This window comes from Corvus moneduloides, chromosome 1 (genome assembly GCF_009650955.1).
Source record: "Corvus moneduloides isolate bCorMon1 chromosome 1, bCorMon1.pri, whole genome shotgun sequence".
Classification (NCBI taxonomy): domain Eukaryota; kingdom Metazoa; phylum Chordata; class Aves; order Passeriformes; family Corvidae; genus Corvus; species Corvus moneduloides.
In genome coordinates, this window is record NC_045476.1 from 39239727 (window position 1) to 39267521 (window position 27795).

Here is a 27795-nt window from a genome sequence, read left to right on the forward strand (position 1 = left end):
TTAAGGGCACTAACCAAGGGGAAAAAAACATGAAATAATTCAACTTTCAGCCACAATAAATTTCATAATACAACAATTTACCTACATCCAACTTAGGAACACAACAAACTATTCCAAACTAACACTACACACAAATTCAAAATTGCAAGTTTTATCCCTAATAAGCCACACAGTTTATCTTTCAAAGACAACTATTCTTTATAAAAAATTAGAGGGGTTAGGAGGAAACCTCCAGTTACCCTAAGTTATGTACAAAAATAAAGTCAACATAGAAAGTGCAGAGGTAAGACAAAACAGAAAGAAAACCAGCTAGAACTCGCCTCTATTTATACAGAAATCATGGTTTTCAGTCACCACCTATTACCCCTAAAAGGTCAAAGGGATTACAGTTTTCTTCTCTGTGCCAGTTGCAATGACAAACAGTTGTGAGTACTGTACTTGGCTCACTAATTTAGCACCCTATTTAACTGGAACCTTCTACAAAAAATTTATTATTTCAGCTTCTATCTTTTCTATGTGATTTTTAGACAGTTCAGGTTTCACTTCTTCATGTTCTAAAGATTGCATCTTTCAAGTGAATTCACAGAAGGCTTATGTTGGCTTCAGCTTGGAATTAAAGGAAAATTTAAGATTAAAATTACACAAAATACGCCACAAACTGCTTCTCTGAACAAATGCCTAAAGACAGGCATTTTAACCAATAGAAGAGTAAAGATGCAAGCAGGAGCCATAAAATTACTCATTGAGGTATTTTGATATGTACTGCTGCTATCAATCAAGGAAAAGAAAAACAAAAAAACCAAAATCCAGTCACAAACTAAACTGATTTAATGATAACACACAAATCAAACTCATTAACTGTAACCAAGTGATCCCACCCCACACCGGCATTGACGTGACACTGAACACACATGTGGTCACACATTCCCAACTACTCCCAATGAAGACAGAATTTTAGTTCCTTACCACAGTGATACTGACAGCATCATCAAACTGATGCATTACAACACTGATGACTGCAGATGCCAGGAGAAGCATAATAAGGGGGTTTTTAAACTGAAATGAAACAGAAGATAATTCAGCTACACTCTTGACAGAAAGGCCATTTTATCTACCCCTCAAAGCACATCAGATCTATTTCTGAAGCATAATATTCTATTATTAAAATATTTATAACCTACCTGTGCAAAGAAAATCTAACTCCACAGTTCAGATGCTTACTTGAGGCTTACTTGAGGCATTTTCTTTTAAATATCAAAGACCTTGAATAGACTGTATTCAATATGTAACGGGAAGAAAATGTTTTTTACATTTCTTGATTCACATTTTAAATGCAAAAACAATAATCTCCTATAACTGTTTATACTGTATTTAAACATACAAAAAGAAGCCTGAAATACATTCAAAATGTCTTTGAGGTAAAAGACTGATGCTGTTCCAGCAACTGATCACTATTAAGAGAGGAATATATTTCTTAACTTTCAATTCATGATTTCTTGTCTTACAAGATAAAAGTTTTCCTTTTGGATCATATGATTTCCTCAGATTTTTAAGGCTAACACAATAAAAGAACTTCCTTCTATGACAGCTGGTTGCTAACATGGTGATTTTTTTGAGAAACACTACAAAAAAGAACGTTCCTACAATTCAATCAAAGAACCTTCTAAAAGTAGATCTGATAAGAACACTCAAAGCAAGTATGTATCTTAATAAATCCAATCTAAAATAGGTCTGGGTAATATGCCTCAGAAGTGTTCTGATGTATCTGACTAATTGACCCTACACATGGGAAAATAAAGCATTAATGCCAGAGCACAGCCAGTATAGGATGTGTTCTCACCACTACCATCATCCAAGCACTAAACGTCTTTTTAACCTCTCGCAAGGAACGCAGACTCAACCACAGAGTGCTGCTTCAGGGTTGCACTGCTGCACAGCCAAGGTGCAGGAAACACTGACCAAAAGGTTTAACATTACAAATTCATTAGAAAAATCTTCTGTGTAAATGTCTTGTATAGCTGGGGGGTGGGAGGGGTAGGCAGAAGAAAGTAGTGACACTTTCACATCAGATCTGTATGTATGTATTTGAGATATATCACACTCGTAAGAAACAAATTCACACTTGACTCTTGCCAGTTCTGCTCAACACCAGAATCAAGGCTGGTCCCACCTCCACCCTCAGTTCAAAGGCAGCGCTTTTGCTTTTTGAAATTTCCTATCAAGTTATTCACATTTCACATTCCGTTTAAATATTTACCAACGGTCATATGCGTTGTTCTCTCACCTTGGTACAATTCAGGACCAAGTTTGACTACAGGGAAGTTTATTCTGCTTTTCGAGACCTCAGGCTAGTTATGAATGGCACCCTTTGGATAGCTATGAACATACATTTAAGAACAACCAAACACTATGACACTTATAGGTACATGCCTAAATAAAAGCTTTTTCAATAGCTAAATTAGATATAAATTATACAAGTTCTAGTTTCCCACTCTACTACACTTTTCCCACTTTTATCAAAATATATTCATGTACACAAAAGCTAAGTAAAACAAGATAAACAGCAAAACTACTGCAAACCAAAAAGCAGAAAGGACAAAAATCTTCACCTGGGATATATATTTTTTCCATAGTGGTTCATCTTCACTAATATCAAATTCATTCCATCCATGGAATGCCCGTCTATGACAAACTTCACAGTTTTTTAAGCCATTCTGAAGATTAGCCTATTAAAATATGCAAAGAATAAAACAGTCAGCAAATACACTGAAAAGCTAGTGTAAATTCCCACACCCAAATACACAGCCTTAGATTATACTAATTTGGGCAACATCAGAAAGACAAGTTTGGTACTAATGTTTGTATGACAACAAAAGCTAACTAACTACTATTTTAAAACTCTATTTGGCAGTATTTAAGAGATTCAACCAAAAATTCACAGCACTACAGAAACAGATGTTGCTTCACATCTCTAAATGACTGCTGATCTTCCCTGCACAAAACTCCACAACAGACCAAACTGTGGGCATCCTTCAGACTCTAGAGGGTTATGTCAGGAGTTCAGTGACTCAGCCAAGTGACAGCAATAGCTTCAAAGGCTTGAGTTTTCAGTGACCAACATTTATCATGGTGTACTCCTCAAGCAGTCAAGCATATAGAAAATGAAAAAAGATCATCTATCATGAAAATTAACCCAGATTGAATGGTTCATAAATCTGTCAACGAGTAGCTTTCTCAATCCTGTTTCTAGACTTAAGATGGAGGCTACCAAAATAAATTAAGAATATTAAGGATTCCTTAGAGAAATGGAAGCAATAAAAAAAGAAAAACCCAGCACAGAATTTTATAGCAAGATTGACTCTCAGATTTTATTAATAAAGTCACAATTTTCAAAGCAGACAAATCCAAATATTTTCAAGTTGAATCTCACTCCCCCTGCAAATGTTCAAATTTTTTTTTTATATTAAGAGATTAGAGCATTTCTAGCAACAATTTAAAAACCAACTTGCTTTTAGAAGCAGCTAATACCTAATATCAAACAGCATGATAATGCATCAACTTTCAATTACAAGATCTGTCCTTAAGAAATATCAAACTTACTGTTTGGTAATATCAGTGCATTCTATATGAAAAAATTACTTACTTGCAGAATACTTGCTACTTCATCAACTGGCAATTCACTTGCTTTTTTTGAAGACAGTACAGGAATCATTGTCTCATTGTCACCATCAGGGATTTTTTGAAGACGTGCAACCTAGAAACAAAACCAAAGTCTGAAGGGGAGTGCTAATGTTTAGTTTCAAACAACACATGCCAGAGCAATTAAGTATTAATACCATTTAAAGGTAGTTTTTTTATAAACATTGCACTTAAATAATCTACAATTCAGCTTATTTTCATGCAGTTACCACCTCCAGTAATAAAACATTGGACATGCAAGTGAGAACACTAATTTCTGTAACAACGTGTTCAGTGATGGCAAAGATCCTAACAGTAAAATAGCTTACTAATCCTTTATCATTATCATCAATATCTAGTCAGAAAGTCGCTCCAGATAAATTTCACCCCCTGCTCCTACTTTCTACTCATTAATGAAGGTGATCTAAGCAGGCCTATTAACATTTTCTTGTACATAAAGAAAGGAGAATAACCACTAAGAAAACCTCAAACAAGAGTACAGATGCAAGTGAAGCACTAAAACTTGACTACAGCACAAAAGCTTCAAATCAATGCTATAAAAAGTAATGTTTTCTGTAATTTTAGGAAGCTAAAATTTTGTGAACTGCAGAAGAGCGCAATAGCAACATTGATTGCATAGGTCAGCATTGCTTTGATATTTAATGAAACTTCAGAGTTTCTGATTTTTGTTTATATGAGAAGCTGGAGTTTGAAGCTCTTTTTTCCTGCTGACTATCTCACTACACAATTAATACTTCATGCTGCACACACATCCACCCTCCCTTAATTGGAAGAGACCTAACATGCAAACATGCAGACCACAGAAATGGTTTTCACATTATACTTGCACAGAATTTCAATTGGTGTGTTTATGGTTTAGGAAATAATTACTGTATTGTATATATCTCCTCTATGGGTGCTGAGACTTAAAATGCAAGTACCTAAAGATGACAACACATTAAAAGATTCCAGCATTTTATGTCCTAAAAGAAGTATGACAATCTTCATTTTCTATACTGCACACTGTTGGCCATGTACTCTACTATTGTAGCTCATTTTCTCTATCACTTCCAAACAACAGTTTAGGGCAGAAAACCATTAAGCCTAAGTGCTCTTCCAAAACAAGCCCACAAACATATGACTTCGACCAAGATGACTCCACATTCTCACAAAAGTGCTGAGCAACCATGCTTTCCCAGTAAGGGCAGGCAGAAATGAACTGACAGCCATTACAAATTTCAGTGCTGAGAAAAATCTTTTTCCCTCTAGCAACTGACATCGCTGCTAAACATAAACAACTCCAAAAAAGGATACATAACTGGTCATTTCCCTAATATTATCAATTAAGACTTCAGGAAATCTAATAACAAGTTATTTGAGATTATTTTAAGAATTTAAATATCCTTAAACAGAAATGTTAGGGTTCTCTCAGAGATCAGGTTTGTTTTCCAAATAAATCTTCATTAGCACAGAACTACAGTGCAACAACAAAGCTTATTTTGACAACCTTTTTGTGGCACTCAAAAAGCCAGTCATTTTGAATGTATTTCATTCGTATTATCTCCCACACTTATGAAGAATGCTGTACTGTATGTGGTAAAAAAAAATCTACAGAGAAAATCTGATACAGGATCACAAAGATAAAGGCTCAGAAAGTCTTTTTATAACCAGCTCCTTTCACCAGAGCAAAATTACCCATTGTACAATAATTCTGGATGGATCTTCATCTAGTTTCTAAAAACCCCATACAATCTTTGTAGATTAAACTACATTTGTAGTTCAGAAAAGAACAGCTTCAAATATCCAACATTGCCACAAATTAAATTTCAATTCCTTAGCCAATGAGAAACCAACCACTGTTCCCCTCACAAAATATAAAGCGGGCTACATAACAGATTTAGGTCCGAAAAACAGCTGTGCTTGCTATCTGCTGGACCACAATAACTGTATTCAAGGAAATGATTTTTTGCCTTTACTATGCATTACTTCCACAAAACAAGATAAACTACTTCTTCAATACTGTTGGCAAGTGCTCTCTACAGTCCTTTGCACTGCTGCCCAGATCTGCACAGCAGAGATCTGGGCCTCCGCAACACCTTTTAAGGTATCCAACAGAAGCTATTCCCAGAACCACAGCGCTCTGCACTAAAGGAAACAACCCACATACAGCAAGATTTCTTTCCATCCTATGCAGCAATTAATTTTCTGTCATTCATCAGTTGATACCTTAAAATAGTTCAGTATTTCATTGCAGGCCAAGTTTTTATATGGATAAAGAAAATGCGGGCTAAGACGTTATACTGGCCAATGTTAGATACCAGATAGGCAGCACGACCATTGAAGCTTCTATGTCTACAGCTTTCCATTCCCCATTTGCAGCTAATTCCACCAAGGAACAAAGCAGCAGGATGGTGAATAACAAAAATAAATCACTGCCTCAGGAAGGGCTTTTCTTGGACCACTTCCAAGGTACACACCATCATTTCTAGGCCAAGAAATATGCATCAATCATACAATCATGGAACTGTGACCAAAGGATGTTTATCAAAATAAATACAAATTTGTCTGGAAGGCTTACACTACCAGAAATTCAGACTTCGGTTCTGTTTCCACTGAAGAAAAATTTAGTTAACTAGTTAAGAGTGGTGTGTTACTCTTTCTTCTTCCTCATAGGCTATAAGAGCCTGCCTAGCTTCCTTCTACTGTAACCAATATGAAGTACCAACAACTTATCTCTACCATTGTTTTTCTCAGCTTAGCAAAATGAGTCTATTATCCATCAGTAGGGCTCACTGACATCAATATACTTTTACAATTATTTTCAAGGGGAACTTCAGCTCTTCTTGCTCAGAGAATGCAAATGGTAGGATCCACATTCACCAAGAGCAGTCCAAAAATTTAGAACACTCTCATAGCAAAGTCTATTTTCAGACAAACTGGTGACCAAAACACTTTGGCTAATTAGCTAATATAAAGCCCTGCAAATGTTACATAAAGCTACTCAACTGACCTGCAAGTACAAAATACAAATGTAGTAGAGAAATAAATCTATAGAGAACAGCAAAAAGTGAAAAAAATCCTAGATGTTCACAAAACAATGAAATTTAAGTTCAGGTACTGAAACAAATTCTGATTCTTTCAGATTCCTTCTGAATCTTCAGGTCCACCGGAACAACTCACTAAGGCTGCCTGAATCTGTCCCATCAGTCCTTGTAAAAGTGAACCCCTTTCATGCCAATTCAAGTACTACAAAGACCTTTCAACTTGTTTGTAATGATCTGCCTGTAAGATTATTATTGTGTAAGCAGTCAGTGATCCACATCAGGTACTTGATTATCATGGATACCATGTGATCGTTACTGAGTCATGCTGTGTCCAATCAATAGCACAATTAATGAATGTCCACATAATCAATGTGTAACTAATCAATGTGCATTTCATTTTAAGTATGTGAACAGTATGCTTTCACACTTGAAATATTATATGCACCTTGCTCAGGAACTGCCGTTTTAATAATGAGGTTAGGATATTAGAGCACGTTGTCCACGGGACACTTCAAAGCCCTCATTCCAGGCCCAACTACTATCAGTGATGGATGATTCTGTACTGTAAAACCCCATAACAGTACTAATGAACAATGAGCAAACGAGACCTACAGTGTGCCATGCCCTGACCAGAGAGCCTTCCAAAGATGTATCATCTCAGGATTCCCAGCATCAGAAAGGACATATGATTTTACACCTTGCTATTGCCTTTTTCCCAGTTATTAGTAGTGATCTGCCTTTCAAGTGTTCATGCCTTTCTTACTGGGATCCCAAAAGAATCAAGATTTCCTCACCCTCTGTAAGAATTAGGATTCATTTTTTATCTACCTTCCCCACAATGAAAAAAACAGTAGTGTTCAACAACATAATAAAAGGTATTTCACTGAACACCAGACTGAAACTTACAAGCTTCTCATTTCCTGAATTTTCTATATGATCAAACCATGTGTGATATATACTGAAAGGTTTAAAAAACTCAGATCATAAGAAGCATGTTCTTCTCCAAGTCTGTACAATTTGGAGCCAGGATAACAGGTGCATAGGGGCAACACAGATCAACTTCTGCAGACACCTGTGCACACAGTAAGATACTTAAATACCAAGCACTTACCTCTCCTGAACTGTCTGGAACCCTGAAAGCACACAGGACTAGATATCAACTAGATGTCAATGGGCACAGAGGTCTGTGCATCTCTCCCTGTAGATGTACACAGACTTCGGACATAGTTCCCACTAGGCAAAGACTCTTGGCTGTGGAAGGAATCTTTAAGAAAAAGACTCCACCCAGAATGGAAGTAACACTTTTTTCTGTCAGTTTCATCAGATATGAAGAATAAGTGCAAAAATCCTCTCCCACTCATTAGGACATTGTGGCCATAGGTTTTGGAGATGCAAATTTTTAACTGTCTTCTCTCAAGCATAACTATCTCATCTATGTTAAGCATCATCAAGCTCTCTGTTTCAATAGATCATTGCTCAGCATCACAACTGTGATTCTACTGAGTCACTAGCTAACAATGACCCTAAAAATATCTATTTCACTAGATGTTTATGCCATCTTTCCCTCCCCCTTTTGTAGAGAAGGCAAGATGCTTCTGGAACCTCAATACAGGTCCCAGCCACAGAACCATGGCCAAGTGATGACAAGACACAAAAAGCCAGGCGCGCGCACACACAAAAAAAGTCATTAGGCACACTTAATAGAGTAAATCCTAGAACAACTGTACAGCCAGAAGCAAACCCCTGAAGCACAGCAGGATTCAAAAAGTGGAGGTAAGGCAGAGAGGAGCAAACAAAGAGCCCTCAGACCATTTTGAAACCAGCAATTCTCAACATGATTATGACTATGAGTCAATTTTATCAGTGAAATTACACCAGATTTTAACAGGAATTAAATCTCCAGAGAAATTCACCAGTTATGCTAGCAGAACAAGCAGGCAGAAGCAGCTGAGTGTGGCAAATAGAGATTTAATAAAATAAAGAAAACTCAGTGCCATCAAGGTCACAAACTATAAATGCAGTTAGTCTACAAATTTACCTTAAGTAAACTCTGATTTTTAATGTCTTATTCTTGGCTTTTGAACTAATTTATCTACATCTTAATTATGTGCATAAAATTCGAAGTTACCTTGAGGAAGGCCTCATCTTTACAAACTACCCTAATTAATACAGTTGTTTGTACCTCATATGTGATTTAATCATGAAGACCAACTGTAATTGATCCTCAACCAGCAACTTTTCAAATGAGCCTCAAAACACTGTAAATTTAGATATGATAAATACTCAAGTACAGTGACTGACCAAAAAAAGCCCTGTAACAGAAGGCTTGGAGGAGATGAGCAAGGGTGAAGCACCTATGAAGCTCAGGAAATAATGCAGGGTGTGACAACTACAGCTGTTACAAAGAGGCTGACTTGACCTCTACACAGTGGGACTGGAGGGTGGCCTTTGCTTTGGATAAACACCTCAGTCAGCTGAGTGGATCAACTGGTATCAATATTTCTCCCCAGTTTCATCAAAAGAATGCTAATGTCTGAGTTTGCATCCCCTCCCATGCTGGTCAGGCTCATATGTCCTCACATGCACTGAACCACTGACAAAATTTCAGGAGCACCATATGGGGTCTCAACCCACATGATCCTTTCTGGAGATGAGGGATGCCCAGCATCACAATGGTGCAGATATTATAGAGACAGGAAATGGGAATCACACTGGTATTGTGATTGAACTGTGTACTGCAATTTCTACATTTTGCTAATTACAAACTATACTTACAAAATATACTGAAAACATAATATGAATGTGTCATTCTCCTAAATCAAAAAACCCACATAACATCAAGTATCTTCAAACACACATTTGATATCACAGAATCAATTAGGTTGGAAAAGACCTCTGAGATCAGGGCCCAACCTACGACCAAACACCACTATGTTGACTAGACCACAGAACTGAGTGCCACATCCAGTCTTTCCTTAAACACCTCCAGGGACAGTGACTCCACCACCTCCCTGGACAGTCCATTCCAATGCATAATCACCCTTTCTGTGAAGAAATTCCTCCTGATGTCCAGCCTAAACCTTCCCTGGACACCACTAGAGGCTGTGTCCTCTTGTCCTGTCATGAGTTGCCTGAGAGAAGAGACCAAGCCACACCTGGCTACACCCTAATTTCAGGTAGTTCTAGAGGGCAGTAAGGTCTCCCCTGAGCATCCTTTTCTCCAGGCTAAACAACCCCAGCTCCCTCAGCTGCTCCTCATAGGACTTATGCTTCAGACCCTTCACCAGCTTTGTTGCCCTAATATTCAGTGTTGCACCCTCCTTAGGTGGATTATCTAAAAAAACCTGGTCAGAGAGCACTGAACTCTGACACATATCTCTGTGGGAAATAATGCTGTGTTTTTTAGAACAAGAAGTGCCAACACTTATTAGACACAAACATCCACGACCGATTTGCAAAAAGAGTACTTTACTTGTCACTGCAAAGAACTGTCCCTTCCCACCCCACAAAAGACTGAAGTCTGCAAACTAAGAAGCCTCTTGTTTTCTACCAGGCACTATTTGCCCAGAAATACTTTTTGAAGGCTTTGAAGTTACTGTCTACTGTCTTTTTTTGAATGTACTCCTCTGGAAAAGTGTGATGATTTTTCACTTCTGGGGAAACAGCTGCAGCAACCCTGTATTCTAACAGTCAAAAAAAATTTGCTCCTACTCAACAGTATTTTAGTTAAAACATTTACCAGGAGCCCCCACATCAAAGGAAATTCACATAGAAAAGTTCTGACCCTAAAAAAAGCCAGAAGGAAAGAGAAACACTAAATTGCATTAATGAGTTCTCCTTGCAGAGTAATTTTATTCTGAGGAAGGAAGTCACATAGTTTCAGCCCCTTGCTATTGTGTGTAATTTCATAATACTTTATAGAAAATGGGCAATAGACATCATCCATTTACCAAAGAAATATAAAGACCCAAATTATGAGAACAACCGGCTAAGCTGCCCTGTAAGCCTGAAAAATCCCCTGCCTCATATTCCAGTACACCACTTAAGCAGTGCTTGGGACTTTCACTATGGCAATGAAACAACCATAATGCAAAACCATGCTCCTTGATACACAACACTACGGCATTTCTGATCAACTAAGAAACAGAAATCGAATACTGGCACTGACCATTTTAAATCTCAAGGTTTGTCCTAGCTTGAAAGTCGTAAAATATTTAAGCAATGTATCCCCAACCCCATCTACTTCAGGCAGTGTAATAAAGAGTAAGATGCTCCACTTAACATGCAATTTATTAACTCTACAATAGTCTATAAAGCTCAAGAACTATTTTCAGGTCCTAAAAATACTTTCCAAGAACACTCTCTGAGAAACATGTCTCCACAACCTGGAATGCATTTTACTCTTTCAGGATGTTTCTTCATGTCTTCTTTAATTTAAAAAACAGAAAGTAGGACATGTAGTTCAACTGAGGCTACCAGTAAAGAGTAAAGATGGGCAGTTTGCTGTAATCATTGTATACACCATGTGGTTATCTTGCAAACCTTGTGAGTGACAACTGCTGCTCTCTAGCTAGAGAAAACATTTCACAAAAATAACCATACTTTAACCTGACTCCAGCGCTGTGCACTGTCAGAATGATGGCAACAAAAAACCCAACTAAACCTCCAACATCACTTTATCTTCCTTTACCTTATTTAATGTAGAATACAGTGGAAACTTAAGAATGCCAAACACGCTTTCTATTTCATTTCTACGAAAGATTTACCATTTAGAGCATTTATGCATACTCTGGAGGATATACAATGGTGAGTTTAAAGCCTCAGTGCTGAAAGCCTGGAGGTGGCATCAGCTTTACCAAGAAGGCATTGACGAACACATCAGACCCATCTATAGTTCGTTGGCCAAAATATTCAGTTTTTGATCTCCCTGTTCAAAGAAACCCTTGGACACTGGAAAAGTCTGCTTGAACATTTCTTACATTTGTCATTACTTATTAATCAGAAGAACAAAAAAAAATAAACAATCCTAAGCACACTCTAAAACGATCAAATCAATGCTAGTGCCTCGATGAAAGCAAAGTTTACATATAACAGAACTGGATCAGCTCAGGAACTCATTGCCCAAGGAAGAGAGTACTGCTGGCCGTCCCACATTTGACTCTAACCAGTTCCTGCTTCAGCTGAAATCCTGATTCACGGGAAGCCCTTTAGAAGTTACAGGCCAAAAAGACTTTGGGTCTAAGTATCAGTCATTTATCTTGCCAGAGAGTCACCAACTTTCTAGAAAGGAACATTTAAGCTTAGAAATAAGATCATATGGCTGCTCTCCAACAGTCTGCTTGTATCTCATAACACTCTGAAGTGCTGAGCTTCTCTGAATCAAGGATGGCACTTGAATGGCAAACACTAAAAGAAAGAACTTTATCACCCTGTGATATGCTACTAATGTATCCATGACATGCAGAATTTAGTTGCCATATAATGGTATTAAGCAAAAACACAAATATTTTCTCAGTATTTGTTTAAAATAATGAAGCTTCAAGACCCCATAGCTGATTATATCCTTGACAGCTATGCAGTCACTTCATAATGCAACAAAATTAATTTCTAAGTAAAAAAATACTGAACTTACTGTTTACAACACTTCTCAGGACCAAGCTAGCGTCAGTGTCAATTTAAATGCAAACATAACTCACTGCATAATTACTCTACTTATGGTAATAAGCTTTCTTATGATTACTATCAAGAAAGCAGCAACACTGTATTCACAAAGCTTTTTTTTTGTGAATTATGTATGCAGAAAAAAGTGCTGCTGAAAATTTATGACTTAAAAATATTTTAAAAGCCTTTGTAAAAGATTCTGTAGATGGCATCTGCTAACCCATTATCCATTTTATCCTTTCTAATTGTTTAGAGCAGAATGTTTACAAAACAAATAACTAGAAACAGATGCTTGCCCAAATTTATACCTTGATTACTGTATTTTATTTTCCCTCTCTTCCCTGCATTGTAACTTTATCATTCCTTCTAGCTTCTATAAACCACACTGCAAATGTCAATTTTATCACCCAGTGTCAATTAGGTATCATCTCAACTCTTCCACCCAATCAAAACTAAAAATCTATTTATTAACTTATGCCACTCCTGCAAAATTCTGCCGTGGTCTGTGGGTGAATTGATACTGAATGGAACCTATGATTACATAAGGAACTGAGTCAAGCTAACAGGTCTCACTTATCTGTCCCTCACCTTCTTCAACATTACCTGAACACTTCATGAACCCATTCCATTTTCCCACTCAACAGAAAGCTGCCCAACAAGGGCAAGGGGAAGGAAGGGCTGGGCTAACCTTCTGCCAAGCCAGCAAGACAGAGAAACTCAACAACGAGAGTCAACGCAACACTAGCGCAGGAACACGAGTCAGAGCAGGATCTTCTTTCAGCAATAAGGAGACCCTTTTATTCAGTCCTACAGAAACGCACCCCAAGATGCTTGAAATCACCGTGTATTTGTCACTCATCACCAAAAAATATCCAAGTGAAAATGTTTGTTTCTCTTTTGTTGAATTAGCTGCCCTAAGAACTGTCTGCATTTTCCTTACAGCAATGCTTCTCCTGACTCACCACGAGATTACGCCACAGATTCTTCAAGTAAAGAAGTTACAAAGGGAGCAAAATAACTACACATACATTCTGCAACATCTGAACTCACACTGCCACCACGTTAAATCACTTCTAGGTTATTATACATTAACATTTCCAACTTACCTGCGTGGGAAAAAAGGGGAAAGAAAAGGCGAAAACTATCTAATGCTCCATCAACCAAATAGATTAAAAGATGAGTCTGACTGTTCATTTATAAAGGAAATACATGTTCCTAATGCAAGGCTGAGCTATATTAATTTAGCAGTTATTTAAATTATCGAAGTACTGTTTAAATATAGGAATGAAATTGGTCTTTAGTGAAGACTCACACTTCTTTTTAAAAAAAAAGAGAAAAATTCGCTTCTCTCACCTTAGCCCCCAAGTTAAAAAAATGTGACTTCTGCCAACATAAGTGTAAAGTATTGGTTTCTAGTTATCTGCAAGCTGCAGATAGTAAAAAACTGTGATCAATGAATATCAAATTTCTTGTTTCACCTATTATTTTGTTAAGAAATCATCTACATTCCAAAAGGAATTTGAACTGCTGTGATAACACCAAGTCCATTTCAGAATCTCCAACATTTTCCATCGCAAATTTCAATCTGATTATTTTGGATATTACTTAATGAACAACTGATGATGCCACTCTGGAACCATTTAATTTGTTTTCAAGCCACTGCTGCTGCAGGCATCCCTTCCCCCTCTGCTGTCTGTTGCATGTACACACGCTCCACCCCTTCCTCAGTACTTACGGCTGCCTAATCCATGATGAGCCAGTCCAGGGTGCTGAAACTCACTGCCCCCAAAACCTATTCACTGATCTTCAATCTGATAGTTTAGCAAGTAAGCCCATTTTCATCATTAAAAAAAAAACCACCAAAACCACCACCCATGAAACTCAGTAGGAAATTCAACTGCACTACAAGCACAAGACAAATTATTAATTTGTCAGGATTTTATGAACAACTAAAGTACCTTTTTCTAAGAAACAAAACAGTCTTCACTTTTATCTCCCTACTCACGCAATCATCAAAATTATCCTGAAATTACTACAGACTATAGGCTGAAGTTAACCACCATCTTTGAAGATTAGCTAAAGTTAACTAGGACTCAAAACAATGAGGATAAAGGGGGATTTCTGAATCACCACACAATGTTTTATCACATGCAGCAAGTCTGGTCTGAATTTTTGTACCAACCTTCCATATGATTTTGGGATAATCTTTTCTGCAGGAAAATGTTACTTTGACCTCTTCCATTAGGCTCTTAACAATATGAAAACAAATACTGCCTAAGGTCTTGATAACAAAACAATGCTCCTATTTAACAATTCGTTTTTGTAGTCATGGTCTGACCTCAAAGAAGCTCAAAGTCTAGGAAACCTGAATTATTCTTTATTTTTCTGCTAAAAGGCAGAAATTACAAAATTATGTTCTGTCCATACAAGATTTCCCTAACTGCCTACAGTTTAAGAAAAAGCTCCTCCAATGGAAAGAAGTCACTAAACTCCATCTTTCCAAATGGAAATACAAACATCATTCCTCTAACTCATAGTTTTATGATCAAGCAGAAATCTCCCTATGATGGGAAATTCTCTCTTCCTCATTACCATGAGAAACACGAAATTTTGCGGAAGTTCAATCAACCCAACACAAGAAACAGGAACCACAAAGTCTCAGGACAAAACATTAACTAGCCTAGACATAAACACACAATACTGTTTATGAGTACTGAATTAACACAGCAAAACATCCGTTTTCTAAACCATCTCACCACTTCCCAATCTTGAACATTCATTCAAATACAGGAGGGAAAAAAAAAAACAACAACAACAATCTGCTATCTCTTGCTCAATATCTAAACCTAAGAGACCTTTCAAACACATACTTGAAGGAAAAAAAAAAGCTTAAAAATATTCTAAATGCAATCTTTGTTCTACAAGATTACAAAGATTATTCAGCTGTCACCAGGAGAAAATACATTAAGGAGCCTCAAGAGTGCTGAAAAGTTCCAATACAAAAGCTGTTGTGTCTAGCTGCCTCAAAATGTCAAGTTTTAGAAAAAGAAGGGCTCAGAAATACCAAGAACACCAAAACAGACAGTACACAGTTGTAAATATCCATGCCCATCTCAATTAATTATGAGATGGAGGGGTGTGGGAGAAGAAATGGAGGAGAAGAAGTCATTCATGTGTTCAGAGAACCACTTCAGTCTTTTTATCACACATCATTTTCTCCTACTCCCATAAGCTTACCCCATTTTGAAAACCCTCAATAAACCACAGCCTTTATTTCTGCCTTTGAAATATGCATTTGATCATATTTTAAAGTATTTTCCCCAAGATAAAGCCTTTTAATATTATTTCTATCATACAAATATAACTAATTTTTATGCATAGTTTATTTATTCCATTAGAAATGCCATCTTTGTGCATTTGGAAGAATAAGCCACACTATCACACACAACTCGACTGCACGCTACATCTATGATATACTATTTATTTGATAACAGAAGTGTAAGGCATTAAAAGTCTTTCTGCCATTTGGGTTTTGGCACACAGATACCTTTTTTCCCCTTAGTGTAATTCTATTCATCGGTATTATCCCTACTTGCCTTCCCCCGCTCCCGGGCGTTGCCCATTCAAAACCCTTTCACTTGCAACAGTGACTGAAATGCAAAGGCACCGACCCCACTTCTGTCAGCTATCCAGCCTCTAAAAACAAAGACCAATCTCCTAGAGGTGCTCTGTGCACTTCAAAAATTCCTGCCACCTAACAAGGTCCACGTTCTTTTTCACAAATATCCAGTTGGAAGACATGATGAATAGAATTTAAAATATTCTAACATGATTTTAAAGTTAGAAAAAAGTTCTGAAATGCCAGATGAAAGCAACCCATATAGTTTTCAACATGTGTTGCACTTCACAATTACCACAACGTTACAGTCATCCACGACAACCGTATTTCAGAACAGAACAATATCCAACCATAAAAAATAACCTAAGTCTACCCCACAGTCTCAATTCAGTTCTTCATTCAAGTCAAAGTATTAAAAAAGCAGCCCTCTTTTGGGGTGGGAGGAAAAGGAGCACCTAACATCTCATGTAACAACCTACAGCAAAGGAAATCCAGTAGCCACCTAAATCCCCACCAACGTTCAAAGAAAAGTGATGACCTAAGGTGGGGGTAATCAGTGGTTCTTTTCCTACATGTATAATAATAAAAATAATAAATTTCAGAGATTTTCAACATAAAGAGTCACATAGAAAGAGAAACAAGCAAAAAGGAAAAAAAAAAAATCAATTAAGTTCACAGTCACTGTCACAATGCAAAGGGGCTTTCAAGGTTCCCAGAGCATAAACTGAAGGCTGACACTAAAAAATTGAAGTAATTCCCCAGATTAAGTAATTTCCAAACTAGACAAGAAGGAGAATGCAAAATAGAACAACTTCTTTCAGTACTCAAAACTTCAGCATCACTTTTTAATTAAATACTGTCCAAGAGAGCAATTTGAGTAATTTTCGAGAACGTATAAATACACAAAATATTTCAAAGTAAAAAGCAGCTAATACTTCACAATTTCATCCTGAAATAGATGTTTAAGAGAATCATATCATCTAAGCAAATACCAAGCAACTAATGCCAAGAAGCTTCTGTCTAAATAAAATGTTTCTATTACAAACATATAAAGCATTAAAACGCACAATAGATGTTTTAAGTAGCTGTCAAGAGAGAATAAAATCTCTCTGACAATTAGTTCTACAAGCAGCAGCAGAAATAAAGAAAAACGATGATGCTACAAATCTTAAATCTCAAAATGCAGACCAAAATCCCTACCACAAGATTAACACATGAGAGCAACCCTGCGAACCCCTGGAACGGTAAAACATACACACGCACCAGTAGGAGTTGTCACCAAATTGCATGCAAAAATCCTCTTAGCTCCAATGAAGTCAGTGAGTCTGATGAGACCTTTACCTTCATTTTCCATCGAAATTGTACTTGAGTCGATAGTTACAAAAGTCTTTAGCAACAGCAGCGCTGGAGCGGGAGCGGAAAGGTGAAGAGAGAAATGCCCCAAGATCCCAGGCAATCACAGTGCTCCCTTTGCCCCCACCTGCAGCAACATCTGCAAGAGAAACCAACGCTAAAAGAGGAAAAAATTATAAAAAAAGAAACAAAACAAAACTAAACCCGTATGAACTGCCTAGCGCAGAGCAGCTCACGCACACAGAGGGAGCCCGCAGAGCTGTCAGAGACCACCGAGCATGAGGATTAGGATTAGCCGCCCAGCAGCTACAGCAACACGGAGGAGCAGCGCCGCCGCTCTCCCCTCGCCACCAGCGCCTCCAACAGCCTCGTCCCGCCCGGGGAGGGGCGTTCGCTCCTAAAAATAAACCCTCACCCCAAGTAACCCCCCCTTCCCCGCTCTGCCCGCACCCCGCATCCTCGGCGCCAGGCGGGAGACCGGGAAGCGGCGAAGGAAAGCGCTGCCTGCCCGAAGCGACCCCCGCCCGCAGCCCCCTTCGGCCGCCCCGGCCCCGCCCGCACCGTAGCGCAGGCCGCGGGGCAGCGCGGGGGAGGCGGCTGTGGCAGCGCAGAGAGGCGCAAGCGGCAGCTCCGGCACGGCCGCCGCCCCGGCCCCGCCGCCCGGCCGCGCCTCTCACCTCGGTGCGCCGGGGCGGCGCGGCCGCATCCCCTCTCCGCTCACTTCCGCGGGCAGAGGCGGCGGACGGGGCGGGGCGCCGCGGCGGAAGGGCGGGCGGAGCCCACACACGCCCACCGCCCACGCCCCCGCTGGCAGCGCCCGCTCCCCCCTGGCAGCCGCGCGGGGGGTGCTCTGTGCCCCGGAGCGGCTTCCCGGGGCAGCTCTGCAGGCTGCGGGAGCCGAGCCGCGCTGCGGCTGAAAATAAACGCGTGTGAACGCCCAGCCCCTGCAGGGAGCCATGGAGGCGCCCGGCCGGTGCCCACCTCGCCTCTGCCCGGGCAGCAGCCGCACGGTGCCGCGAGAAGGCGGATCCGAGAGCGGCGTTGAGCGGCCGGCGCGGGGAGCGAGGAGCACCGGGCTGTGCTGAGGGGCCCGGCCCGTGCCCTCGGCCCCGCCGGGCCCGGCGCCAGCGCCGGGAGCCAAACCCGGCCCTCCTGGCGTGGGAAAACAACCCCGTCATTCCCGCTCGCCTCAGAGTGCTGCTCTGCTGCCCTCCCATGAAAACCGGGGTCACGCACATGGAGTAGAATCAGAATCATCAAGGCTTGGGAGAGACCTTGCAGATGATCCAGTCCAACTGTGCACGCAGCACTACCACTGAGACCCCTAAACCATAACACTCAGTGCCAAATCCAGACGCCTCTTGAACACTTCCAGGGGTGGTGGCTGCACCACCTCCCTTGATGGCAGCCTATTCCAATGCCTGATCATTCTAAAAGTGATTTTTTTTTCCCTAATAATGGGAATCTCCCCCGTGCCATCTTAAGGCCTTACGTAGCTCCTCTTAGAGTTACAGTACAGTCAGTCTAGGCTGGTAGCCCTGGTTGGTTGTGCACCACCGCATTATCATATTCTTGTAAATGTTAGCAGAAAAAAAAAATCGACTCAGTGCAAAATCTTAAACACATCAGGTAACTACTTTTAAAGGTAGGTTTTAGCTACCAATCATGAAACCACCAACCCTAATAACTAGTTGAATTCTGGGGGAAAAAAAATGCTTTATCAACTCAATTATGCTTATCTAGACACCAAAGGAATATTATTTGAAACTACTGTTGTGATGCTGAGCTCTTCATCTGGGGAAGTTTTTAAGTAAAAGTAACTTCCACTGAGATGATTAATTTTAATTTAAGGTATGATGTACACTACTAGTAAGAACAAAATGCCTTTCAACTTTCAAGGTCAAAATCTAATGAAGATGTGCTAATTGTAGGCTTTACATCCCATTTCTAAAGGAACAGTGACAACATGGTCTGAAAAAAGCACTTGCATTGACATCTCATGATTAACAACCTGTCACTTTGGCTTTGTTTTTCTTAAGCAGCAGAAGAAACCAAACCAGTCTTTGTCAGTTCATAAGCAGCAGCATTTAACAGAACTGAATTTTAACATTTCAAATAAATCTCACAACTCATAATAGCATGCCTCTTGAAGCTAAAGAGCATCCTTGCTTCTTTTGAAGCTCTTGAAGATAATTTTGAGTGCTAATGTAATATAGATTTGTCAATATATTTTGAGAGGTAAAGAAGAGTTAGAAGTGCTGCCCTAAAGTAAAAGCTCCAGATATTTGCATTCAGGAAATTAAGATGACAACAGACAGGTTAATAGTTTGAGATTACCTAGTACATAATTTCTGACCTGTCCCATAAAGTTAGCATGTTACTTGAGGGTCTCCATGGTTACTCTGTGAAGTATCCCACTACAAGTGGCAGTGACTCTCTTCCAAGACAGCACTTCTGTTAACTTGTATGTAAGGCAAACTAAGAACCATTCCAAGATACTCATGACATGCTCACAATTTTAATGCCACAATTTCAACACAAAACTGATGCACCCAACAAGAAAAACATTTAGTTACTTTGTTAAAACAGGCAGCTCTTGCTTTCAATATCATATGTTATCATTAAATATTAAAAACTTAGGTAAATGTTTCAGGAAGGAAAAAACCAAAGCCTGTAGGTCCTAATACTGTTTGCATCCACAACATGTTTCGACTTCTTTACATCGTGAAAAGTTTTGGGGAGAAGGTTGGGAGTTCCTGAACATTACTGAGCTTGTTCACAATTGAGACCTAAATATCTGTGACAAAGTCTGCATACTAAGAAACTAAGAACTGTGTTCACGTATCTCACAAGAAGAGAAGTCAAAAGCAAGTCCTACTCTACAGCAACACCTAAAAAAGTTTCATCTTTGAGGCTTAATCTCTTTCACACTATGTACATCTGCCAATATTACAGCCTGTGATGGTGCCAGGCAGCTGGAAAGCATCTCTTCAGCATTATACAAGGACTATATCCATCCTTGAAAATTATATTACAGTTTCTGCCATATTCCACACCTGCAAACAGTGGCTGTTTAATAGACAATGCTCAAAGTATTTTATTTACAACTGCTGCTAAATATTGTTTCTTCAAAAATCCCATCCTTAATGTGAGCTTGATACACAAGAGGATTAGGACAGCCTTAATATCTTCAGGAAGCCTCATTAAAGTGTGTGGCAAAGGCATTATTTGGCAAACCAAAGCACATTATTAAAATATGATTGCAGAGATAAGTCTGAAATTTAAAAAAAGGCTTTGCTTACAGAACCTGTTGTAGCCAGTTGTACTCACAAATTACAATAATATTTGTTTTACTTCTTTTAATCTTGAAAAAAAATCTTGCAATAAAATTTTCCTCTGAATTTCCAATGAGCAAACATGTCTAGCACAAACAGAATAATTCCAGTGAAAATACATATACAAACCAGAAAAAGATACAAAAACAGTCCTTAAATGTCACAGTTAGGAATCTCTTTAAAAAAAACAGTACTTGAAAGGATATGCAATACTGATAGGTTTTGGGGGGAAAAAAGACTGAACAGTGGTGGTTGATAGCTCAGCATTTTCTCTTTCTAGTTCACAGTCTGGAAAATACTTCATAAAAGCAAGCAAACCTTCTGGAAAATGTTTTGCATTCAGGAGAGTGAAGTTTCAGGAGCATACAATGGCAACTTAAGCAGCCCCCTGCCCCAGGCATTCTCCTTCTCTTGCTGTGTTGCCAGGTTTCAGTGCCACACAGCACCACCTTAGCATTCTGCATCAACAAAAAAGAGTTCCTGCTGCCCAACCACCACCACACCACCACTCCATCCCCTCCCTGTCCTTTTCCCCACAGAATTCTCATCATTTACCTCCTATCAATGGCCAAGTCAGACTTTGCCTTCTGTGAAGGGCTGTCAGCAGCAGGCAGCCACTAGATTATTTCAGACCCACAACCACAAACTGACCCACAGCTAAGTTCATGTGGGAACTGATTCATGTCTGGAATAACCCAGCACATCAGTGAATACAGACTTCTCTAATTAAATCAGAAGTGGTTGTTCTGGCACAGCCAAGGTGCTGGAACAGGTATGGGGTGCATGAATAGGCACTGCTGCTTTCAGTACTTTTTATGGTCCCTTAGGCTTTTAGGGCTAAGAAATTGGTTGTCTATGTTTTGTTTACATGTTGGTTTTTTTAATAGGCAGCTGTAAAAAAGCATACATAGCTTCTGTGTGCTGAATCTAGAAGCAACCCAAAAGGCTGTTCTTAGCTGTTTTTCTATTTCTTCAGAACAATTAAAGGCCTCTGGGAAGCTTGGAAAAATTAAAAAGTAGTAAATACATTAAATTCCAGGAAGTGCCATCAATCAGTTGGAAGCAAAGAAGGGAGAATTCAGTCTAATGGCATTAAACAGATAGGCTTTAACCTGCAGCTTGTTTATATGCAAGCTGAACTTCAGGTTTGGTTTAGTCTTTGGGATCTCAATCAATTCATCTTCATCTCAATAGCTCCCTTGTGCTACAGCACTACCAAAACAGTAAAATGTGTTTTAAACATAACAAGGATACCTATAACTGCATTGTTCACAGATTAGAGATTTATTACACAGAATCCTGTTGAAGTCACTTTTCAGACCATAACAGCCCTTGAAATACTTGTTGCTCTGAGCAAGTGAGCTTCCAGATCCTTTTAAAGTATCCTTTTATAGTATCCTTCTGAAGATGCATTTGTTTAGAGTCTGTCAGTGTTGAGTGTTACTGAAATCTATTGCAAATTTTGTTAATCTCATGAGAATTTATTTATACATTATAACAAGAGACATTTTTCTGATAGTACTTTAATAAGGACAAAGCTTTCTATGGCACTTCAGTTTGGGTCAGAAAGGGTTCATATATGTTCCTTCTGTCAAAACAGGTTTCTCCACTGCTCGCTTGCTTTGCTTTAGGTATAATTCAAACAGCCCTCAATACACTGAGCATAAATTAGCTTTCATGGTAGAAAATAATTGGCTTCTGGTAAGATGGATTTCCATTTGATTTAATCTCATTTTTTGTTGTCTTTCATCTGGAAGTCAAAAAGTCACCAGTGCTTTTACAGTCCTCTACAGAGTACTTGTATGACTGGAGTGGGGACAGGGAGGGAATGACACTGGACCTTCTAATTTACACACTTTAAATGACACATCATTTGTAAAGCCTGTGTTGCAAATTTCATCTCCACATCCTTTCCATCCATGCTGTTCAACAGCAGATAGAAGCAGATAGAAGCAATCACCTCATCTCCAAATAGAATTCTCCAGAGGAAAACCCAAGGCAATTCCAGCTAAAGTTCAGATGTTTGTGAGTGTGTGTGTGTATGTATAAAAACAGTTCAAGTTTAAAAGAAGAAAAATGATACCGTTTTCCCAAAGGAAATAAGTGCTCATTTAATTTTATAATTCTGAGCATGTTAAGATGTAAGAAACATAACTACATTTTCAAATTACCTTAACTCAGCCCTGTCTTGACACTGTGCAATTATGCTAATTAAAGAACTTTGGTTTGTGGTAGTCTTAAATTTTGTTTGGCTGATTTTTAAACCACTTGAATTTAACCCTGTCATCCCATCCCTAAGTAGCATCCCTACCAATATCATACATTCAGAGAAGGGGTGCAGCACCACAGCAGTTTAAATTGACATAAAATCAGGCTTCTGTGATTGCCTTTTTGCTTGTGCCAAGTTCTGTATGGCCCTGACACTCTCCTCTCTTAGTAACCCAGCTCAGGAGGACTGATCTAGCCAGGAAGAAAGCCTACCTCAAAAAAGGCTCTACTGCTGAACTCCCAGAACTAGTGCAGGAAGGCAGTGTGGAACAGTCACAGGACTAAAACCTTTTATCAGTTTGAACTGTTGTGAATGTATACTCAGAGCATTCAAGAAAATCAGGTTTAATCTATCCTTCAGGGAAAGACTAAATTAATTCACTTTTCTGACCATAGCTCTCAATTTATCTCAAACCTGCATTAAATCTTCCATACTTTTCTTCTCTCATACCTTCCTTCTCATCCACATATTCAATACTCACCTGCTATTTCTTCCTTCAGCTGCACCATTCTGAAATAGTTAAAAATATTAATTGTGCATTTTCCAGAGAGGTTTCCCTTCCCTTTATTTAAGACACACAGAGCTCTTCAGCTGTTTCTGTTTTACCCTCAGTGACTGTTTTCAAAGCTGACTGCTCCAGTAAAAGTTTCACTACTAATGTGGAAGCTCTCTCAAGTGCCTCTATCCTATTTACTGGAGGCTTCACATTTCCAGAGACATTTTGTGAAGTAAAGATCTAGTTTCATATTGCCTGTTAAAGACAGCCAAGAAACATGTGCTCTATAATTGGAATATGCGGTGAAGCAAGCTACTATTGGAAGTCTTGGCTGAGGCAGGCAAAATGCCTTTGTTAGGATGTCTGCTACAGGACAAAGGCTCCACTCCTCTGCATTGCCAGCTGCAGCTACCATCCTGTTGTGGTCTGAATACAGCAGAAGGTGGAAAACTCTTCCCTGGTAAATGTTTATGTCTTTCTGAAGGAGTACTGCAATTTATTACATGGCAAAGAAGGCACCCCATTTACTTTTAAATTATTTCAGTTACATTATAGCAAGATGTCTGTGGTGGAGAATAAAGACATTTTGACAATGAAACTATAAACAGCTAAAAGAAACCAGAAACAGCAAAGTACTTTCATTTGAGTTGATTCAAGGCTAATGTGCCAAGAATTTCAGGAATGCTGCATATATTACAGACAAGTAAGCTTGCCAAGTCTCTCTTGGAAATTCTTCTCCAGGACCATGGGTGAGAGCAAAACAGGGTAAAGGTAATACTCAGTAAGGAGCTGGCAGTTAATAAACAGATGTTTACTTAGTTACAGCATTTCAGCTTCTGGCAAGAATAAGATGATTTGTTTGATAACACACTTAAGCATAATATGATGGGCTGTGAAATTTTATTCAGACTCAGAGCCAAAAAATGTTATCAAGTGAAAGCATGTGGCAGCTTTTCAGGTTGGGAGGAATTTGTTACAAACTTTTGTTTTATGGGAGAGCCCATATACCTTTTTATTTTCAGTATTAATAAAACTTGTATGTAAATGGAAGTCAAATATACAGAGGATATTTTCCTCCCTCATGTCTTAAAAAGAGTGGTCTGAGGTCACATTTTTAAAGCTGGTAAAGGTTACTGATAAAAGCAATTAATGCAGTGTGCTTCTATTGCAACTATGTGCTCTATCATAAAGACCCCTAACTTTAAGATAGGCCCAGCTGGTGAATTGAAAGACTAAATATGTATTCAGATGCTTTCTTTCTTCTTCAAAGTCAACAAAAAGGCTGCAGGGGGAGGAATAAAAACTACACGCACAGGTTATGTAACATTTAGAAACTTAGTAAAATACCCAAATTTAACAAGGTTATTCTGACCTCATCCCCTATCCAGCTACACAAGCTTGTGCTGGGACGAAGTGGAGGTGGGAACAAGTGTTCAGGAGTGTTTCCATACCACTGCTAATCAATATCAAACTTCAGCACTAGGGAATTAAAAAGCAAACACACGCTTCACAGAAGGCTCCTGTCTGCCTTGAAAAGAGGTGCTAAAATATTACCCAGCAACATCACCATCTTTAGTAGCCTAACTCTAAATAATAGATTACGTATTCAGTCCATGCATCACCAAAGGTTGCATACAGCCCCAGCTGAAAGTGACAGGAGTGGATATGGGAGGGACAAACCCTACAGCTATATTATATAAATTGGGAGAGTATATTCTAGCAGGCTGTCGCAATGGGAAGGTTAAAAGGGCCCTGAGGTGTGCCTCGGTCTCCCAATAATTCAGCAGCTAACATCAGCTGCGTTCTGTGCATCTGCAACAAGCCAAGAAGCACCAGAGGAGGGTTTAATTTAAAAAGAGTCAAAACTCGTATCGTAGGCCCTCCTCCCCACCCTCAGGCTAGTGGGGACATTCAGTACAATTCAGCATGACAACTGCCTATCCAGAAGGAAGAATAAAATAACCCATTTCTCATTCAGGAAAAAAAATTGGCAGTTCTCATTCCATCTTTGAGGGCCTCCAGCCTAATCCAGATCTGTTGAGGAGTTGTGAGGATACAACTCTATAAATAGAGTACAGAAACTGGTAGTGATAAATAGCAAAAATCTTGTTTCCTATTTGAAGTTCAGCTTAAAGTAAATTTTAACCCTGAATTTCCTATATACTATTTTAAAACTTGACCAGAATGTTTTGACATCTAATGAGAGACATGATTTCTATCCTATATCTTTCATATGTCATACAATATATTTAAGGTCAGAAGATTATCTTAAGTTGTATTAAGATACTGTTATGAGAACATACTTATCACATCACATGAAATATATTGTACATTTTATATTTCTATTATTCCTATTATAGCTATGATTTACTTAATCATAAATCTGTTTATCATTAGTTTACCTATTATTAGGTTATGTCAAATAATATATCTATCCAGCCATATATCTATGACTTACTTAATATGCTGAAATAAAAACATACCAAGATGTAAATGTCTCTGATTCATCAGTCATTCACCTGTGGAAAATCATCCATCCAGGGAAAAAACAAAACAAAACAATCATTGGAAGCATTGTAGTAGCAACGTGGATTAATCAGAAATTGCTTATGTGTGTATGCATTGAGAACCAAAATCTTGATTTTGCTTCCCTTGAAGTTGCAAAACAGGACTCCTGGATTATGTTCTTCAGTAGATACAGATTTCAGTAAACCAGGTGCTTTTAAGAATTCATCTTCCATATCTCCCACAATTTTCACTCCCAATTGTTTTCTCTTTTTCAAAAGTTGATCTTTGGTTTTTAATGGCCTCACATCTTCAACATTTATGTACAGTGTGATGCTGTTTTTCACTTCCAGGGACAGATTATAAAGGATGCAGAATAAACTAACCTTAGTGTTGCAGTTTTTCCTGTTTATATATTCTGTTTTATCCTAAACCATAGCCTCACTGTGACATCTAAAGAGAGAGAGCTAGGTTTGAATAAATTAAGCTTTGCAGCAATTAAGCTGTTACATCCTACAGAGTGTAATCAAGATACTGCTCCTAGGGTCAAAGCATAAAGAATGCAGAACTGTAGCAGAGAAACTGAAAATAGGTGAACAAAAATAAAGTCCATTTTCAGACTTGCCAAAACCTCTAAAACAGCATTTCCTTTTGCAGTTTGTGGCAAAAGGAATACCACCATTTGCCCCACCAAGCCCTAGGCCACCTAAAGAAGTACATCCGCACTGAAGAAAAAAACAAGTGACTTCATTTTTGCATCTCTGCACACAATGGCTTCTGATCGCAATGGGAAATTCTTAGCAAATATTTTCTGATGAGTCTCAGATTTATTGCAGGTATGCAAGCTTCACAAGCACTTCTCTTTAAACAGAACTCTTTTCTTTTTTTGATATATTTAAATGATTTTGAAGCAGCTTAGTCATTGGCGACAGCAATTCCAAGCAATCTTTTAAATAGCTGTGGCATGACATCCTGTCCTTCCATGTGAAATTAGCCCTGCTCAAACACAGAGCTCTTTGCAGCACTGTAACTGAAGGAGCAGCTACACGAAATTTGGTCAGGTTTAAAAGTTTCTAGCAGCAAGGCCAGCACTTCTGAGTCCTAGATATAGGATGGCTGCAAATATTTTTTTATTTTAGCCCTCAGTGAAAATGCCATGTGTTACTATGAAAGACAACCACTATTATTAAGACTGCTTTTACTAATTCAGGTTCCCCGCTTTGTCTTCAGGGCTGGGCTTAGGCTGTAGCTGCCTAAAACTTACTTCCTGTGGATGCAAAGCAAGTACCATAGAGAGGCTTGACATGGCAAGAATGCCAGAGGAAGGTTACAACCCAAAGCCTAATGCCTGTAACACTGCTGTGTTTAAGCTTTTGTAGTTCCTGGGCTTTAATATTGTATTGTTTGATATCGTGGAACGGTGCCATTATATCAAAGAAGTTTGCCTGTGCTGAAAAAGGCTTCTAATCCTTTTAGTTGCATAGAAAATCTGGAAAGCATGAACCTCAAAACTTGAATAGAAAGGCCAAATGAAATTTCTCTGAAAAGAAATCAAAATTTGAAAGGCTAAATCATTTTTGTAATTGTTGCAATTGACAGTCCTGGAATTTCAAACATTCAAAAGCATTTTCACCTAGCCCTTTTTAATGCCTCTTGAGCAGTTTCAGCTCTGACTATTTTTAAAATATGGTAAAAAACTAGCGCTGCTGTGTTTCTGTCTAATTTCCTGGGGAGAAATGTAAATAAATACATGTGTTACTGAGCGCACATGAGCACAGTACCTCTTAACTGTGGCGCAGGTTCGGTACATCTGATGGTGCAAGAAGCTGATTTGA

At 38.8% G+C, this 27795-nt stretch overlaps 1 protein-coding gene across 8 annotated transcripts in view; it reads right to left on the reverse strand.

Moving 5' to 3' along the window:
- ATP2C1 (ATPase secretory pathway Ca2+ transporting 1) overlaps nucleotides 1-27795 on the reverse strand; it is a 62087-nt gene that overhangs the window by 26587 nt on the left and 7705 nt on the right. For 2 of the 8 annotated variants that reach the window (XM_032106808.1, XM_032106802.1), the window contains exons 2-4: nucleotides 3644-3754; nucleotides 2610-2726; nucleotides 967-1056 (exon numbers count right to left, since the gene is read on the reverse strand). In XM_032106808.1, coding sequence (XP_031962699.1) covers nucleotides 967-1056; nucleotides 2610-2726; nucleotides 3644-3754 — 318 coding nt within the window. Of the gene's footprint in view, nucleotides 1-966; nucleotides 1057-2609; nucleotides 2727-3643; nucleotides 3774-17265; nucleotides 17512-17805; nucleotides 17826-18032; nucleotides 18118-18336; nucleotides 18435-27795 lie in introns of those variants that run through there. The other 6 variants (XM_032106826.1, XM_032106816.1, XM_032106857.1 and 3 more) reach the window with 6 other exon arrangements.